Here is a 20,438-nt window from a genome sequence, read left to right on the forward strand (position 1 = left end):
CTTCAACTTTTAACTCTTGTAAAAGTTAGAGAGCAAATAAAATTGGGATCTGATCTTTATATAATGTGCTATCACTTCTAAGTGATATTAGCTGGCTTGTCACAATTTTCTTTTAAGAAAAAAAGTGTGAAAATAGACACTAGGAGACGTTGGATAATTTGACCAGGATCTCCTTGCTCCATAAGTTCTTTCTGATTCTGTGTGCCTAAGATTAGCAAAAGAGGCTGTGAGCCTTGTAAGGCAATTATTAGGCTATAGCTGCAGAGTTGGAGAGCTATGATTAAAGTAGCTTACCTCCCTTCCAGCACCATCACTAATGACTATCCTGTCCCTAATGAGCCACAGTGAAATGTTTCAAAGGCAACCACCAGCACTATTATATTCTTTTAAAAGTTAAATGAGTCACCACATCTGAACCTGAAAAAATCACCAACAATCCTCATATATTAATGATTCATAATTGCTTATCTTTATCTATAATGTTTTCCAGTTATTATCTGCATATATTTTAATCCTTATAATGTAGGTTACATTTTGAGTTCTGATTTTTAAACTTAGTATTGTTGCATAAATATTTATCCATGTTGTTCCATAGATTTTAATAATTATTTCAATTTTTTTATATCTCCTTGATTTTGATCTTTAACAGTTCTCTTGTTGGTTTGACATTTAGAAACCCTTCTCCTCTTGGTTAGAAAAAAATAATGGAGAAAAACTGGGAGCACAATAACAACTGGTTCACAAAATAGAAATCAATCCAAGATGAAGTCTAGAAAAAGCCCATCTTGAAAACATGGCCAGGGTAGATGGAAACAAGCAACAGGAGAGTCTTCATTTAGCAAAAGAACAGAATGCAGACAGCTTATTGTGTCATCAATAATTAATAAACTGGTCATGAAGAGATGCCCATAACATATTTGTAACTTCTGTCTTTGCCATATAACCCTTAATTTTTCTGAAACAAAAACATGAACTTAGAAAGTACTTGATTGTTTTAACCACGTTGCTTTATTTGGTCCTTACCGTGAACCTGGTACAACATTAATGCTCTTTTGAGATAGAAAGACAGATGTTAGGCAGAAGCATACGAGATTTTCATTCTAATCATAATCTTTGCCAATAGGCTATGACAGAATCCTATGAGAGCTTATGCCATTTAAAACTTTCACAAGAGGCAAAAATAGCATGTGATTGGCACCTAAAACCAACAGGAGACCACTATGGGATTTTTTCCTTTGGCAGCATCTAGGTTGATTCCCTGTGCTATTAAGATTGGTCCAAATTTGGCAATGAATTCTTTGGAAGGAATTATTTCTTGACCATTTAAAACTTTGTTTCCTGGAGTCAAGCAAGATTTGTCCAGGCTCAAAATTTTCATTTATTTTTCCCCTTTCAGCTTTTGAAAGAGAAATTCCCTTTTTGTCTGCTTTGTGATTGCTTTTGTGTCAAATTCAGCATAAAAGCTTTTCAAATGTGACAGCATTAGCTGTTTTGTGCTTGGCTGAGCTAAGAGTGCATGAATTCAATAGAGAAGCGAAATCTTGTTTGAACCTAGCTGATTTGGCTATATAATACTTAAAAGTATCTGAAGTGAGAAATTCAATAATTTTCAAATTATTAAATAAACATTTCCAAAGCTGCAAAATTTCTTTGTTTATAGAGACATTCTTTATAGAACTTGAAGCACATATACACTGTAATCACACAATTAATTTTAGAAGATGAAATTGTTACATAGAATACTAAGGTAGCTATTTGAAGATCTCAAATTATTTTATTTAAAAAGAAAAGGACTTCTTTTTGAAACATGAAAGTACAGCCTAACACTTTTAATTATTTGTGGGAAGATAGATAGGATCAGATGATATACTATTTGCCATAAAGATACTGACAGTAATGGGAACTGAATTCCTCCTTTGTATATTTCGTTTATTTTTTAGAGTTGCACAAAATGAAACCAGCTAATTGATGCACACTAACAGCTTGAGGTTTGGATTTCTGGTACAATAATGTAAAACATTATCAGAAATCTTCTTGCCAGGACCTACAATTTCTTCATGAATTTTCCTTATTCCTTTTTGTTCTCCCCTAAAGCTTCCACATGATTAAGGAAAAAAAGATCAATAACTTAATAGCACTTTTCCTAAAGTATGTATGAAGCTATTAAACTTCTCAAAGCCTACAGAGTGCTTCCTACATAGCTAATAGAGCACAGGTAGTAATGGGCTAGTTTCCCCAGTACTGCTATATTATATAAATAGTTAATGCAGAGTCACCAAGTCTTGAATAACTTTATGTTCTGATTATACCATATTTCCCCTAGTTTTCTTTTCACAGTTTAACCTACTCCATGCTTGAAAATATAATGTGGCAACTCTATAAATCCATTCCTCCATAAAAGCAATGGAAATGCTAGCAAAAATGGCCCAAGTCACCTTTTCTAAACTCTGGAAATTAACCAAGAGCTGACAGCAATCTCTGAACTCTGAATCTTACTAAAAACAGTCAGGTTTGAGCCTTTTTAGCTTGGCCTATCTCCACCACTTTCTTTCAGTTCCACAGCTGTCTCAAAAAGCAGCAGTCTTGCAATCATGGTATCTGTGAAAACTAGCAGCATCCTAGCCACCAGAGGGAAGAACAGGATTGAAGTTCCTTAAAAAGACCCATTTCATTCCTGGACCATTGTCACTGTTTGACCTACTTTGCAGCTCCCTGGAAAATAATCTATATGCCATATTTTGCCATGTATAATGTGTACTTTTTTGCCCAAATTTTTGAGAGAAAAATAAGGGTGCACATTATACATGGGTAGTTCATCTTGGAAGTGGGGGAACCCAGTGGGCCTCCTGGGGCAACCGTGCCCCCCTGCCTTAGCCCACCAGGCACATGGGGTTCCACTCTGGGAGGATCTGGGATTCTGTAGAAATAGGCCAGGAGAGGCCTCCTCCATGTGCTCTTATCAGGGGAGGGAGCAGTGGCGGGGCTGGCAAAGAAGCAGACCGCAGCTGTGAGGGACGAAGGCCAAGGCCCAGAGTCCAGCTACATGGAGGGAACCAGGAGCCCTACTTGGGACCCAGAAACCTGCCTGGCTCCCCCCACACTGAGTAGCCTCAGAAGTTCCCGCACTGCCAGCCATGTGTATGACCATCTCAGCCACAGCCACAGCCACAGACATGGCAGAGAAGGAAGGGCTTCCAGGAAAGGCAAGTAGCACCCCTCACAGAGCAGGTGGTCATGGAGGGCAGTGTGATCTGCATGTTTACAGGGGACCATTAGCCCTCCTCAGACATGTCTCTCCCAACATAGAGCCAGACACTTTCTCAAGGGGCATTTTCCTGAATAAACTTAAAAAATAAAATAGAAACAAAATATTTATAAACAAGAGAAATGCGAGACTTGTACACTGGCAACAAAGAAAGCATTTTTGAAAGAAACTGAATAAGATCTCAATAAATGGAAAGGTAATCCATGTTCCCACATCAAAAGAGACTGATAGGACTTTTTAAAAAGGCAGTCTTCACCTAATTTATCTACAGATTCCATGCAATCTTTATCTACGTCCTAAGTGAATTCTTTTTCTGCAGAAATTGACAAGTGCCTCCTACAGTACCTATTGAAATACAAAGCATCCAAAATAGCCAAAACAACCTCGAAAGTCTTCACCTAATTTATCTACAGATTCCATGCAATCTTTATCTACGTCCTAAGTGAATTCTTTTTCTGCAGAAATTGACAAGTGCCTCCTACAGTACCTATTGAAATACAAAGCATCCAAAATAGCCAAAACAACCTCGAAAAATGAACAAAGTTGGAGGACTCAATTTTGCAATTTCAAAACCTACTACAAAGCGACAGTAATCAAGACAGTGTGTTTCTGGCATGTAGATATACATATATACATCTAAAATTGAAAATCTAGAAATAAACTTTTGTATTTATGGTCAATTGATTTTTGACAAGGGTACCAAGATAATTCAGTGGGAAAAGAATAGTCTTTGAAAAGTTAGTGTTGAGATAACTGGATATTCAGATACAAAATAATGAAGTTTGACCTCACTTTACCACACAAAAAAAATAGCTCTAAAATGAATCATAAAAGAAAATAAATAACCTGATTAAAAATGGTTGAAAGATTTAAGTAGACATTTCTCAAAAGAAGACATACTGATAGCCAATGGATTTATTTTTAAAATGCTCAACATCACTAATCATCAGGGAAAAGCATATTAAAATCACAATGAGAATCTGTTAGCTGTTGTCAAAAAGATGAAAGATAGGTCCAGGTGTGATGGTTCATGCCTATAGTCCTAGTACGTTGGGAGGCCAAGGTGGCTGGATCTCTTGAGACCAGGAGTTCAAGACCAGCCTCAGCAAGAGGGAGACGCCGTCTCTACTAAAAAAAATAGAAAAATTAGCCGAGTGTTATGGTAGGAACCTATAGTCCTAGCTACTCGGGAAGTGGAGGCAAGAGGATTGCTTGAGCCCAGGGATTTGAGGTTGCTGTGAGCTACGATGCTACAACACTCTACCCAGGTGACAGAACAAGACTCTGTCTCAAAAAAAAAAAAATAAATAAAGATCAAAATAAAAAGTATTGACAAGGATGTGCAAGGATGTAAAAAATAGGGAACCCTATATACCAGTGGTGGGAATGTGAATTTAGTATAGCCTTTATAGGGAAGAAGAGTAAGTTACTTAAACTAAAAATAGATTTACCATTTGATTCAGCAGTCTCACTTCTAGATACCTATCCCCACAGTTATAAAATGTAAAAATGGTAAAAGCACTTTGAGAGAAATTTTGGTAATCCCAAAGATACTAAAAATGAAGTTACCATATGACATAACCATTCCACTCTCAGGTATATAACCAACAGAAATAAAAAGTTATACATACAAAACCTTTCTATAGATGTCTGTAGCAGCATCATTCATAATAGCCCCAAAGTAAAACCAACCCAAATATGTATCAACTAGTATACAAATAAACAAGATGTGCTATGACCAATAATAGGACATCATTTGGCAATAAAAAGAATTAAAACCCTGATACATGCTGTAACGGGAATGAACCTCAAAAACATTATGCTAAATGGCAAAAACCAGTAATGAAAGACCATATATTATGAGAATCTATTTATATAAAATATCCAATAAAGACTAGCAGAGTGGTTGGAGTTGAAGAGTATTTTTCTTAGTAAAGTATCACAAAAATGGAAAAGGAAGTATCCAATGTACACAATACTAATATGAAACCAATAGATAAACACCTACATTCCCTGCATGAGAGAAAAACACAAATAAATTCATTGGTAGGAAGGAGGGAAAAGAGAGGAGGAGGGTTAAGTTAACTGGCAAGCTCTCACCTAATGTGTACAATGTGAGGGTATACAGCACAGCCCCTAGGTGAGGGGCTCAACTACAACTTGAACTTTACCTAAGAAACACAATGTAACCTAATCATTTATACCCTCATATTAACCTGAAATTTACAAAAAAAAAAAAAAAAAAAAAAGACTGGCAGAGGAGAAGAACAAATAGTTGAAAATGACTATTAATTGGGTATGGGGTATCTTTGGTGGGGGGGGTGAAGAAAATATTCTAAAATTAGATCACAGCGATTGTTGCACAACTCTGTGAATATACTAAAACCCAGTAAATTGTACACCTTAAATGGGTGAACTTTGTGGTATTTGCATTGTATCTCAAAAAAAGCCACTTGAAAAGGTTTATCTGTACCATTAAGACTACACATATTTTCTTGTTTTTTCAAGTTTATAAACACAGTTTTAGGAACATAGCCTCCATTGTCTCATTCATGAAACTCCTGGTCACCCACAGAAATGAAAGACTCACTTTGTAGATCTTAACTGCTGCCTAGAGCGGAGCTTCCATCACAAAATGAATAGATACCTATTTTCTTTGTTGGTCAAGACAGGCAGGCTTTCTCCTGCAGAACATATTCTGAGATGCTACTGTTCCTCTGAACATGTCTTCAATATTATTATAGATTCCTATTTATTAACAAGAGAACCTGTTCTTTAAGTGCCATTACAATAGTTTATTATATTCCTAACCATTGTCCCAGACTTCTACAGGTAGCAGAAGTATGCTGTTCTATTGGAGTAGATATGTCAGTTAAGATAGGCTATATAAAGCTACAGGAACAAGCCCCAAATCTAGAAATTTAACACAACCCCAAGATCTACAGTTCTATGTCATCTGTCCATTGTGGATTGATAAGAGGGTTCTACTTAGCTTAGACACTCAGAGACCATCATGGCTGGTGGTAGCTCTGTCTTGCTACTTGCTTCCACAGAGAATCAAAGAACATAGTTCTTATATGTTCTGCCTAGAAGTGACAAGTAGAAAAAAGAATAGTCACATGGCCATTTCTGAATTCAACGGGCGTGCAGATATACAATCCTCTGGCGTGAAAAGGCACTGCATATTTTTGGGCAACAATGCAGTTTACCACCTCAGGCTCACAGGATTTGAGAAATCACTAGCCAAGAAAATGCCATTTTCTGGGGATCTGTCCTCTGGCACTCTCTCTAGAGTCATCTCCACCCAACCATTTCCATACCCTCTCGACCAGACTTCTTTTAGATGCCTGGGGTAGCTGGGTGATTGGCTAATTACAACAATGCTTAAGCCTTTTAATAAAGTCAGCAAATTAAAGAGAGAGCCCAGATAAAGAGAATGCTTTCCAAAATGTCATAATGAAATTAAGGTAATGAAGCACTTGGAGGACTCTCCTCCCTTCTTTTTGTATAAAACTTATTCCAAAGAAGCTAGAAGAGAAATGGGGCCTGAAAGTAAAGAGGGGGGGAAATAAATTGTATGCCATTAGTTTAATTATAAAAATTCATTACATGAAGCCATGTAAGACAGGAAATAATGGAACTCTAATGGGTTGGCCGATAACACATTTGCTAGCCTGCTCTCAGCTTGTAGTCTTTGTTGAAAGGACAAAAAAGTAACAACATTGGTATGTAGCCCTTAAAGCTATTGAAAAGATTAATCATTTTCAGTAAGCTGGAAAATGAGGGCTATTTTCTTAAATACTATCCCCTGTATACAATGTTACCTTCTGAAACAGAGTTGTTTGGTAATGTCAGAAGCTTAATAGATGAGTCTTGAAGCTAATGGTGAGAGGCTTTACTTCTGAAAATAGCTTCCTTACAGATATTTTAACATTTCTATTATAAATCCATAAAGACGTTTTATGGGGCATTTTAATCCCAGACAAGAAAGAAAAAAAATGGTGTTCCTTTTTCCCAATAAGAATTTATAGAACATTAATTCATACTTAGGACAAAATTGTTTACTAATTTTTAAAAAGAACCATATTTGTATTTTTTCTGCTGTCTTTTGGGGGGAAACATCTTAGTTTATTTTACCCAGTAATATTCTAATCATGCTATAATCATCAAGAGGATTGCTTTATATTCTTCAAAGTTCAGTTATCATAAAGCCAATCATTTGCCAGGCGATGCCTGTGGCTCAAAGGAGTAAGGCACTGGCCCCATATGCCAGAGGTGGTGGGTTCAAGCCCAGCCCTGGCCAAAAACTGCCAAAAAAAAAGCCAATCATTTGCCTTAAATTCTTTTATGTAGATGCAAAACTTTTTAACTGGATTGAATCCTGAGTTAAGAATCCATAATCTTTCATTTTGATGATGCCGCTCACTGATTAACTATGTCACCTTGAACAAGTCACTTAACCTGTTTGTATTCTCATGTGACAACTATGGGATTGCTCGAAAACAAAAGATAAAAGTGGAGATGTAGGGCCTGGCAATCTAAAGAGACAGGTTTGGTGTTTGTCTTGGAGATAATAGGGAACCATTGAAATGTGTTACACAGTGGAGCAATGAGGTTCTATTTGTATTACAAAAGATCACTTAAGCAGTTGTATTTAACTAAAAAGGCCTGAGAGTGGGGAAGGGAGCTAATAAAAAGATTAGGGCAATATCTGACCAAGAGATGATGGAGACATAAATTAAGGTAGTAACAATGGAGGTAGAAGATTTGGACCCAAGGGAAAGTTATGATACAACCCCAATGGGGTATATGTTTCCTGCCTTCTCCTCCAGTTGAGCACCAACTGACAACCAGAGAGAGAAGATGATTGACCGAGGGACAGAACCTTGGGGAGCACTAGTATTAAGGGATAGGCAAAAGTACATAACTTGAACCCTAAGAGAGTACAAAGGAGACTGGAAGAAAGGGAACCAAAAAAGAAAGAACTTCAAGCAAAAGCTAGCAGTCAATAGTACCAGTTCCTGCAAATAAATCAAGCAAATGAGAACCTAAATCTTTCTATAGGCATTGGCCATTGGTGACTGAATATGTTAAGTATTTTTGCAAAAATGCTGCAAAACCATCTCAAAATGTTAGTAGTATATAACAAAAAGCCCATATTACCTTTTCATGAGGTTACAGCTTGGGTGAGGTGACAATTCCTCATACTACAAGTTCATCTGAGCCCACAGGGCACTCGTCCTCCTCCTAAGATGTGCAGGCAAGTTTGGGACATGTTTGTGCAAAAGGGCTAGCCCCGCAGCACAAGAACATTTCAAGTCTAGGCTTGTGTGACTTCTTATTACCACCTCTTAGGAGCAGGCAAAACAAGTCATGTGATCAAGCTCAATGTCTACGTCAGGTAGGCTTTTTTTCATGGCATCACAGCTCATAGCAACCTCCAACTCCTGGGCTCAAGCGAGTCTCCTGCCTCGGCCTCCCAAGTAGCTGGGACCATAGGCGCCCGCTATTTCTTGGTTGCAGCTGTCATTGTTGTTTGACGGCCAGGCTGGATTCGAACCTGCCACCCTATTAGGTGTATGTGGCACCTTAGCCACTTGAGCCACAGGCGCCAAGCCATCAGGTAGGCTTTTATAGGAGAAACTTCAAAGATACGTAGCAAAGACCATGGATACCGGGAGAGAGAAAGAATTGAGACCAGTAATTGCATTTGCCACAGTGACTTCAGTCAGAATAGTTTCAGTGAAGTGGTTATGGCAGAAGCCTACTTTTGAAGAATTGAAGAGTGGCAGGAATGTAATCAAGTTGAAGCAATTAGCCTTCTATACCGTGGGACTGCAAGCCAGGTACAGTGGCTCATGCTTGTAATTATAGGACTTTGAGAGGCCAAAGCAAGAAGATCATGTGAGGCCAGGAGTTCAAGACCAACAGCATAGAAAGACCTTATCTCCACAAAATGTTTTAAAAAATTTATCTGGTCATGATGGTGCATGCCTATAGTCCCAGCTACACCAGAGGCTGAGCCGCCTGAGCCCTGGAGTAAGGTTGTAGTGAGCAATGATCATACCACTGCACTCCAGCCTGGGTGACAGAGGAAGACCTGCTGCTAAAAAAAATTAAATAAATAAGATGTGACTGTGCATGGAAAATGAAAATGTTAGAATGCGTATTTTTGTTGTTGTTGTTTAAAGATGAGAGAGACGCTTATACTTGAAGGCTGTGGAGAAGGGCCCTGCAGAGAGGCAAGAAGTTGGAACATGCAAAGAGAGAGGGAGTACATGGAGGAGGATCCCAGAATAGAGGGGTGCCCAGATGGTGAAATCGACTTCCAATAACATAAGAGTTGCCTCTTTCTCTGAGACTGGAAAGAAGGATGCAAGATGAGAAGTCTGATACTTCATGAAATTTATGCTTGATATATTCAATTTTCCTGTGGAATTGTAGATTGGGTCATTTGCTACGAGATTTCTTTCAGTTAATATCATCAGAGATTAGTCTGGAAATCACACCAGATATTTCAAACAGAGGAAATTTTAATACAGAGGAATGGTTCCATGGGAAATGGAGGAGCTGACAAACTCAACAGAAGATAGTGAGACAATTAGAGGTTAGGAACCTCAGGAAGCTATTACATGGCTCACTACAAAAGTTTTGAGACAGACTGTGATTCGGTCCATTTCACTTGCAGGAAACAGAATTGACAGCATCCTTTCTGATTCCCCTGTGCAAGTTTCAACTTGTTTGGCTTATCAGTATTGCTAGGAGGGCTTCATTTGTCATTTGTTTCCATCCCTGTGGGTTTTATTTATCTTGATTTTTATGTATCTCAGAACTTTCATAATGACCCATGTACTACCTCAAGGCCTAGAGGGTCAGTAAATTTTACCAAGGCCCAGAAACCAGAGCCATCTGTTGCTAACTCCACCAGTGTAGGAGCTACAGAGCAGGTACAAGAACCACAGAGTGAGGGGGCTGTCAGGTGGGAAATGGAGAGATGAGAAAGACACTGCCCAGATAGAGAAGGGGTAACACTCTCTAGTTTCACTCTTCCTCCTGGTGTTCTATCTCCCACCAATGCCTCTCCTGGTCTAACTCAGCTGGAAGCCAGATCCCAAGAGATCCTGGGAAATTCTAAGTCCTGATGGGGGTTAGACCATTTGCAATACTGAATGGATCTCAAAACTTTCATAATGACCCACGTACTACCTCAAGGCCCAGAGGGTCAGCAAATTTTACCGAGGCCCAGAAACCAGAACCATCTGGTGCTAACTCCACCAGTTGGAGGCTACAGAGCAGGTACAAGAGTAGGAAATAGGCAGAGAACTACTAAGAGCTTATTAGCTCTTAGCTCACAGCACTACATTTTTTAATGAACACCATAGTTCACGCATGCAAACACAGTATTCAAAGCAAAAAATGACAGAAATCCGATATGGAGAGCTTTTTGTCTGGAAAAAAATGTTAGGATCCTGTTTTATAATTTTCTAGTAAATCCCATTCTGATTTTGACACCTCAGGACAAACCTGAGGCTGAGGCATAGGCAGAGCAACAAACTCCACCCTATTTTATAGATGACAGAACTGGCTCCCACAAGGTTAATGATTTCCTTAAGATCATACTGTAAGAGGATAGACAAGCAAAGCTTCCTGGGAAGATGCCTTTCATGAAGCTCCTTTGAGGCCCTGTCATTAAAAATTAAATTTAACAGTTCACTCGGAACAAACATTTGTTTCATTTGGAGGTGAATATGCCAAGCACATTTTAAAAGGAATTTAACCAATATTCAATTTTAAAATTTTAATGATAGGTCTATGTTCTCACTAATTGTCCAAGTTAAAGGGCCCCAGCATTTATAGACAATGTTGATACAACAGGGAACCACTTGCTTTGCATTCAGTAAGGCTTCACACTGTGGTGAATATAGTTTGATTCATTAAAAATAGTAGTAGAAGTTGTAGCAGTAGTAATAATGATGCTAATGATGATGATAATTATAATTAATGGCTAATATTTATTTTATGCTTTGGGTATGCCAGCCACTTTTATAAATGTTCTCCCTGAATTTGGTGAGTCAATCCTTATGGTCAACTTTCCAGGTAGATACTGTTAATATTTCCATTTAATAAAAGAGAAAACTGAAGTACAGAGAAGATAATTAACTGCCCCCATTGGTCACATAACTCTTAAGGGATCAAACTAGGATTCAAATCCAGCAGGCTCATTCTGTTGGGCAGACTTTTTTTTTTTTTTTTTTTGAGACAGAGTCTTACCATGTAGCCCTGGTTAGAGTGTCATGGTGTCACAGCTCATAGCAACCTCCATCTCTTGGGCTCAAGCGATTCTCTTTCCTCAGCCTCCCAAGTAGCTGGGACTATAGGCACCTACCATAATGCCCGGCTATTTTTTTTTTTTTTTTGGTTCAGTTGTCATTGTTGGTTAGCTGGCCTGGCCGGGTTCGAACCCGCCAACTTAGGTGTATGTGGCTGGTGCCGTAACCACTGTGCTACAGGCGCTGAACCCTGTTGGCCAGACTTTTAACTAGTCTTTCTCTTTCTCCCGTCTTTCCTCCCATGTAGGGTAAATATCCTAAAAATAAATTCTTACAAAAAAAAATTAAAGACAAACATAAATTGGAAAAAAATACAACTCAAAATTCTTGAAATTAATTCAGGTTATCTCATAGTCTGAAATCATTTTTCTGCCTAAAACATTGTATATTAATACCAAGAACATATTGCAGCAGTATCAAATTAGGTTTGAATATGAAATATTTATTTCCTTGTTGGGTACACAATCTTTTGGGGATTTAACATTTTATATTCTTCAGAGAAAACACACTCACATATATATTCACAAAGTCAACCTTTTTTTATAGGCTAGTGCTTGCAGTATTTTAGACCTCTTCATATACCACAATCACCATACAAACAATTCCCTGTAGTGTATACCATTGTAAATGGAATTCAGAAAAAGAAAAGGGTGTGTGTGAAGTCCATTGTATTTTTGAATTTACAGTCCTTCTGAGGTCTGGAGTTATTTCAGTAATAAATTTCACAGTTGTAGGCAAAGCTGGTCAAGGCCATGTTTCCTCATGGAAATGACACTTGGATAAAGCCCAGGGTGGTCGGTATATTACAGTAGGAGAAAGAGAAAGAAGTCTGACTGGTGAATGTCTTTAAGAAGAGAGAAAACAAAGCCTCGGTTGAGTACCTTTGTGTTTACATAAAGGCCTTAGCCCTTGAAACATTATGCAAGGTTAGTGGGAGTTTTTGTTTTTTTTTTTAATCTTACATCCCCACAAAACCTGGGCAATATTCAGTGGGGTTAGCACTCAGTCAAAATTTCCTTAGGTATAAAAGTCTTACCTTTCATTGTAAATACAATTTTGGGAAAAAATTTATAGCAGACAGATTTTGCCTTTCAAGCATTAAAGTACAGTGGAACCGCTGTAAGTTGACCACCGAAGGGACTGTAACAAGCTGGTCAACATACAGAGGTGGTCAACATGAGGAAGTAGGCCTACTGTACTGATGCACACATGTGGTGCATGTTTGGTCTGTGAAGATTCGGTCAACTTCAGCTGGTCAATGTAGGGAGGTGGTCAACTGTGGAGGTTCTACTGTATATCAGAAAGCCTTGGTTTGAAGATAAACCTTACTCTTTTACTACCCTTTTACAAGGAAGTCTCTAATTTAGCTTGCTGTTTTCTTCTGAGATTTTGGAAAATTCTAGCATACTTGGTAATTTATAATCTTAGATATTTTTATTGTCTATAGGTTATTTTTTAGACTCATACTGCATTTTGACACATACTGCATTTTAATTTTTTAATTTGTAACAGCCTTATTGAGGCGTGATTGGTATACAAAAATTGCACATATTTAATGCATACAGTTTTATGGGTTAGAACAGATGAATATACTTATGAAACCATCCAAAGAGTATCTTCTCTTCTAAATAGGCTTTTCAACTAGCAACCCATGAGTGAGGGTAGCTTTCAAGATTATTTCACCTGTTTAGCTAAAGTAAATGATTTTAATTTTATAGTTGTTAGAAGTTTTGTTTTTATTTTGCATTCCAAAGCCTATACATATATGTTCTAGTGTTGGCTTATTTGATAAGTAGTTATTTAACAATTTAATTCTCTTTAAAAAGGAATTACCTTGGTGAAGGGTAACCAAGTTTTTGGTCTCAGTTTTGTGGATGCTTATGCTTTCAATTAGAGATATACTATATGATAGATAATAATATCATTGTATATTGGCTTTAGCTTCTTGGTAATATAATAGTTTGGTAATGTGGCTCTGTTTGCTATATGCAGTAAATGCTATTATTTAAATTGATGCTAGAAAATAGTGTTCTAATTAACTGCGAAATGCCAGATTATATATTTTCAATTATAGGAGTCTAACCAAACACACTGAAATTATACCAACAGAACTACTGTTTGACTTTTATTATGTAAACATCATGCTAAAACAAAAGGAAAAATGTTAAAACAAAAACTTATTTTTGTTTTAGAAATACCATTTGTTTTCAGCTTCTCCAGTTCCTCTTCTAGTTCGTGACTATGCTTTCAAAATTAAGAGACACAGTGTAGATGAAAATTATGTTCTGATTTTTACACAAGAATATTGTGTTTTTACAGTTATTTCTTGGCACATTTACTACATTCTAGACCATTGATGTTGTTCTTTTAATGTCCCTGCATCAAATACTGAAACTTTTTCTCATTTTTTACTATTTAAGTTAATGAAGACCCTTAATCCTATGGTATATTTCTCTTCTGAATATTTTATTAGAATGAAATACCAAAAATGAGACTACTGGGTCAATGGGAATAAACATTTGATAAACAGTTGAACGTTGCTTGGTATCTATGCTAAGTTGTTCTAACAGATACATGGACAGTAGTACATGAATATCGTAATTTGGTCAGATTTTTCAGCTTTGGGTTTTATTTTTTGTTAATTTAATTATTGTCAAATGTGCCTTCTTGAAATAATACTCTATATTTTTTATTACTTGAAAGTTAACTTTTTCTTTTATGTATAAAATTATTTTATTATTTCTTTTGTTTGAATACTCTATCCTATTCCTCTGTTCATTTATCAATGACTTAGTGCACCATGTTGGATTTGACATAACTATTTTAACAATTTAATATTATCTTAATGCTTACAAGCCACCGCTGTGCACTTGCAGAAATATTTACTAGAAATTTCAAATCAATTCCAAATACTGTGAAGTCAAGAAAATAAAAGAAATTTGGGGTTGATATATTTCCAGATGAACCTATTATTGGTTGTCTTCTTCCCTTGAAATATTTTTCAAGTGATGAAATGGCTACTTTGATAATACTCAGTTGCCAAAAACAAAGAAGACAACATGGGTGATTTAGTTTATCAAGATTATTGTATTTTTACTTTTATTCTAATTTGAAAGTAGGATATTTTAGAAGTATTATGATATTTTTAAAAAGTTCATGACAAGGTAACTGCTCTGTTCTTTTGTTGTTCAGTATGTTCTGTATGCAGGTTTAGTTGAATGCCAGTAGATGGCACTAATTACATAAACAATTCAACAAGTTAATGAAGAGTGAAAGAAATGCATGAGATACTTCTGTTCAAACTTTGTTACATGTCACATATTCAATTTTATGGGAGGCTGTTTTTACAGCGTGCTCTCTTGTGATAGAAAACAATTTTATCCCACCTTATTTCCAATTAATTGCTACTAAATTTAAATACCTGATATTGGTTATCACTCAAGAAACTGTAGTTGAAAAGTTTTGTCATGAAACGTGAGTTAGCTTTTACTGTCATGGTTGACTAAATCACATGGGAGGTTAAAAACAATTATGTAGACAAATTCTGACCTGATTCAGAAGCTATTTATGAAATATTTCAAGAAACTTCATCTAGAGATTTCAGGACAAAATACTGACGTTTATTCTCTGTCTCATACAAATCTATAGCAGTTGGCCAAAGACCTCCGCCAGTGGCAGATAAATGTAGATGTGGCAAATGACTTAGCCCTGAAACTTCTCCGGGATTATTCTGCAGATGATACCAGGAAAGTACACATGATAACAGAGAACATCAATGCCTCTTGGAGCAGCATTCATAAAAGGTACAAATTACATTATTTCTAAAGCTACTATTAACTATAAGCTGGGATGGTGACACTGGATGAACAACATAGATTCATTTTCCCATTCCTGCTAAACTTTAGCTTGGGAGGATCCATGATAAAAATGCCAACTAAACTCATAGGCTTGGCTCAGTCTCCTCTTTTAAAGATGAGGAACCTGAGGTGTGGTGAAAGTAAATGATTTGCCTACAGTCACAAAGGTAGTGATATAACCAAGAGATTAGACAAAACCAAAATAAGATTTACAGTTAGAAGAGCTATTTATCAGTTTGTTTTAGAACTCTACCCAAAGAGATATCTTTCTGTCCCACCATGGCACATGTTGTCCCCAACCTTAATTTGATAAAGAAATCTCTTTGGGCTTCATAATGGAGTTACAGCTGTCCATGGCACTACCGTCATTGTATCTCATCCTACCCACCTGATGGGAAAATTTGTGCAGGGTAATATGACACATAACTTCACTTCCCATTATATATCTATGGAATAACAACTTTCAGAGATACTGTCTCTTCAGATTAAGTTTTTCTCCTTATTATCTACTCTCTTAACCCCTTGTGCTTTTTTATTCATTAGCATTTATTCTAATTATAAATAAAAATATGAATTATGTAACTAATTGTTTAATGTTGGCCTTCCAAATTAGTCTAAAATCCATGAGGGCAGAAACTGTTTCTTAATTATTTGATATATCCCCAGGTGATAAAATAGGGGGCTAGTAAATGGTTGTTGAATGATGACTCCTTTGGGATAATACACAGTAACTGTGTGCATGCTGTGTTAAGTTAAGGATTATTGGGTACTTATTTTGAGTTGTATCATAAAACAGGGGCAAAAATAGTATCTGTATGTAGTACAATGATGAGGGAGAACATAGGGAAAGATAAGTGAATCCCAAAAGAAGACATGAATTTTGAAAACATAATTTTTCATGGGTCTTAAGAAGAAAAGACCACCATTGAGGGTAAAATACAGATTTTGAAGTCGTAGCAAGAAGTCTTAAGAGGAATGAGCTGATAATACATGGAAATTAAGAAAGTCAAGTAAATCTTGAAACTGAGCTAGAAATTGAAGACTAAAAATTCCTGTGAAACATGATTTGAGCTAATGACCCTGGGAAACAGAGCAGCTCTAGTCCTGAATTCCAGATAGCAGGTTTTCAGATGATCATGGAAAAGTAGATTCAACCTAAAATTGGGAAGTCATAATTGGGGTCCTATCAAAAGGACCCTGGGTGAGAAAGAGCGTATTTGAATAACTATAGTTTGGAAAAATTCTCAAAATTACATCTTCTCAGTAGCACAGTTTGGACTTTCTTCTCTAAATACAGATCTTGAATCTGTTCAATTAAACAAGGACAAATTAGGCCTAGGAAGAATTTTTCACATGAAATCAATTGATGTCAGAGAGTCAATCATTAGATCTCAGTGAAAAATACCTAGTTCTCAAACAAAAGCCACTCATAGAAAGCAAACTAAGATCAGGGATTAACCTGATGACCTTAGGGAATGTAAACTAAGAAAAAAACAAGAAGAAAGCTTGTTCATGGTGTGAAACTGAGGCTTAAGAGGACTGATCTATTCCATCTACACTACTATTTCTGGCATTTTATTATGCTTCTTGATGCCTAAGAAACTCTCTTGGTTTTATAAAAATCACTTTATTAAAGTCTTTGCGTTCTTTAGGGGAAGAACTTCTAGTTTATATTTTTTAGCTTAGTCCCTAAAATGCTATCAGCTAAGGAAAGTATGTAGTTACTTCCCCAATGGGTAAAGCAAATTAGAATTTTTAGAAACCAATTCACAGTTTTAGCCCATACAGAAACTAAAATTCACCAAGCTACTTCTGATTCATGTCTGTAAAATTCTTCCCTGTTATTTTCTCACTTTACATATACTCCTTGCAAAAATTCATCTACTGTATAGTTTCAGTCTGTTGCTGACTAATCATCTATACTTCCATCTAAGAATAATCTTCTGCGTTTTAGATGTGTATGTCCTCTTGCCTTCCTTCCATTTTAACATTCCTCCAGGAACTTCAAATTGAATAACTCTAAAACTGAACCCATCTTTTCCCTCTTCCAACTTCTTTCTCCAAACGCAACCTACTTCTGTGGTCCCTGCATTTTTGTACTGCTATAACAAAATACCACATACTGTACAACAATTTATAATGAACAGAAATGTATTGGCACATAATTCTGGAGTCTTGGAGATCCAAGATGGAGAGGCCACCATCTGGCAAGGGCGTTTCTGTTATGTCATCATCTGATGGTGAAAGATGGAAGGGCAAGAGAGGACAAGAGAGAAAGCATGATGTTAAACTCATCCTTTTATATGGAATCTACTTCCATGATAACATTAATCCATTCATGAGGGCAGAGCCCTCTTGTCCTAATCAATGCTAAATGTCCCACTTTTTTACTAATGTTACAATGATAGTTAAATTTCAGCATGAATTTTGGAAGGGACAAACATTCAAACCGTATCATTTTGCACTTTTCTCCCTTATAAAACTCATGTGCTTCTCATATACAAAATGCATTCATTTCATCTCAACCCCCAAATTCTTAACTTGTTCTAGCATGAACTCAAAAGTCCAAAGTGTCATATTAATTATCAGTGACAAGCAAGGTGTGATTCATCTTGAAGCAAATTCTCCAGTTCTGTGCCTATGAAATCAAAAGACATTATATGCTTGAAAATACAATGGTGAGGGCTGTTCATGGTGGCTTACACTTGTGGTCCCCAACATTTTGGGAGGCCCAGCAAGAGAATTACTTGAGGTCAGGAGTTCTAATCCAGCCTGGGCAACAAGCAAGACCCTATCTCTTAAAAAAAAAAAAGAAGAAGAAGAAGAAAGAAAGAAAGACAGGCATAGGATAGGCATTCTCATTCCAAAAGGCAGATATAGACAAGGGGGTAACTGATCCTAACTAGTCCCAAGTAAGTCTGAAACCCAACAGACACAAACAATATTAATTCTAAAGGCTCTAGAATAATCTTTGACTTCATTTCCTGCCTCCTGGATACACTAGGGTAGAGGCTGTGTCTCCAAGGCTTCAGATAATCCCACCTTAATCACTTGGCTAGACTGAGTTCACTCAGCAGCTCTCCCAGGTTAAAGTCTTGTGCCTGCAGCTCTCTCGGACTGGTGTTACATGTTATTGGCTCAAGTTCTGGTGTTACGGGAGCAGCTCCATCCCCACAGCTCCATCAGTCCTACTAGGGACTTTCTGCAGCAGCTCTGACTCCATAGTTCCACAGGGCATTGTTTAGTGGGGATTCTCTGTGGTGGCTCTATCCTTGTGATAACTCAGCAAAATCAGCATCATGTGGACACTGCCAAGGCTTGGCTTCTTGGAGCTTCCAGAGCAGCAGCGTGAGCTGCACCTGGACCCACTGAAGCCAAGGCCGGGGTGCAAGTGGCACTGTGCTGAAATAGTGGGAAGCAGAGACTTCAGGTAGCCCTGAAAAGTTAGAGCCCTCAAGGCCCTAACATTCTGAGCCTATGATAGGAAAGGAAGTCTTGCAGGCATCCTCAAACTATAGCCTGCCTAGGACATTTATCCAGCCCGCAGGGTGTGTTTTGCCGCCGTTGCCTGTCCTGCTTAGCAGCCGACTCATCCCGGGGCCCGCAGTCTGGCCCTCCAACAGTCTAAGGGACAGTGAACTGGCCCCCTGTTTAAAAAGTTTGAGGGCCCCTGTCTTAAAGCCTCTGAAAGCTTTTGGAGTCATTCTCCCATTGTCTTGATAAATAAGATCTGGCTTCCTACTATCCATACTACTCTGACTAGATCAAATGATAGATCTCTTACACCCTTGGTATTATCTCTCAAACATACTTTTTTTTTTTTTTTTGCACTTGTTGGCCAGGGCTGGATTTGAACCCACCATCTCCAGTCTATGGGGCTGTTGCCCTACTCCTTTGAGCCACAGGCGCCACACTCTCAAACATACTTTTTTATTCTTTACATAGGCTGGGAATATTCCAATTTTTTACATTCTTCTTCCCTTTTAGTTATAAATTCCATCACCAAATAATTTCTCTCTTCCCTCATTTTACTGTGTACAATTAGAAAAAGCTACACTGCTCCTTTTATATTTTGCTTAAAGCATTTTCTGCCATATATCCTAATATGTGGCTTTTAAATTCTGCCTTTCATGAGCATGAACACAGTTCAGCCAAGTTATTTGCCAATTTCTAACAAGCATAGCCATTGTTCTAGTGTTCTAATACTTTGTTTCTCATTTGTTTGAGTTCTCATCAGAATTGCCTTTAGCATTCATATTTCTACCAACGTTCTGATCACAGCGACTTAAGTAAGTTTCAGGCTTTCTCTTTATCCATCCTCTTCTGAGCCTTCACCAGAATCGCTCTTAACCCTCTTCATAGAGATGTAGGCCTCTGTGAGCCTGCTCTGCCAAATTATTAACAATGGGCTTCTACCTCATTGTTTTTCAACCCTTTTTACTCACGGCACACTTGAACCTATAGTTAAACTTCCTCAGCACACTTAAATTATGTTGACCAAAAAAAAAAAGTAGTAAAAAAATATATACTTAGTGTACTTTGAACTTCTTTCAAAAATAATTTAATTAATGATCTTTAAATATTTTCACAGCACACCCAAGATCCACTCTCAGAACACAGGTTGAAAATCACTATTCTACCCATTACTCAGTTCCAAAGCCGTTTCCACATTTTCAAGTATTTGTTACAGCAACCACCCTACTTTTTGGTACCAATTTTCTGTCTTAGTCTGTTGTATGCTATTATAAGAGAATGCTTGAGATTAGATAATTTATAATAAATAGTGCTAAAGGCTGGAAAATGTGGCTCAGCTCCTGTGGCTCAAGCGGCTAAGGCACCAGCCACATACACCTAAGGTGGCGGGTTCGAATCCCCAGCCCGAGCCCGCCAAACAACAATGATGGCTACAACCAAAAAATGGCCAGGCGTTGTGGCAGGCGCCTGTAGTCCCAGCTACTTGGGAGGCTGAGGCAGGAGACTCGCTTG

At 37.4% G+C, this 20,438-nt stretch overlaps 1 protein-coding gene across 1 annotated transcript in view; it reads left to right on the top strand.

Annotated features, from left to right (window-relative positions):
- DMD (dystrophin) overlaps positions 1-20,438 on the top strand; it is a 2,307,273-nt gene that overhangs the window by 1,707,782 nt on the left and 579,053 nt on the right. Inside the window, exon 54 of the mRNA XM_023515448.1 lies at positions 15,244-15,398. Coding sequence (XP_023371216.1) covers positions 15,244-15,398 — 155 coding nt within the window. The remainder of the gene's footprint in view (positions 1-15,243; positions 15,399-20,438) is intronic.

This window comes from Otolemur garnettii, unplaced genomic scaffold (assembly GCF_000181295.1).
Source record: "Otolemur garnettii isolate 467f Iridium unplaced genomic scaffold, OtoGar3 scaffold00072, whole genome shotgun sequence".
Classification (NCBI taxonomy): domain Eukaryota; kingdom Metazoa; phylum Chordata; class Mammalia; order Primates; family Galagidae; genus Otolemur; species Otolemur garnettii.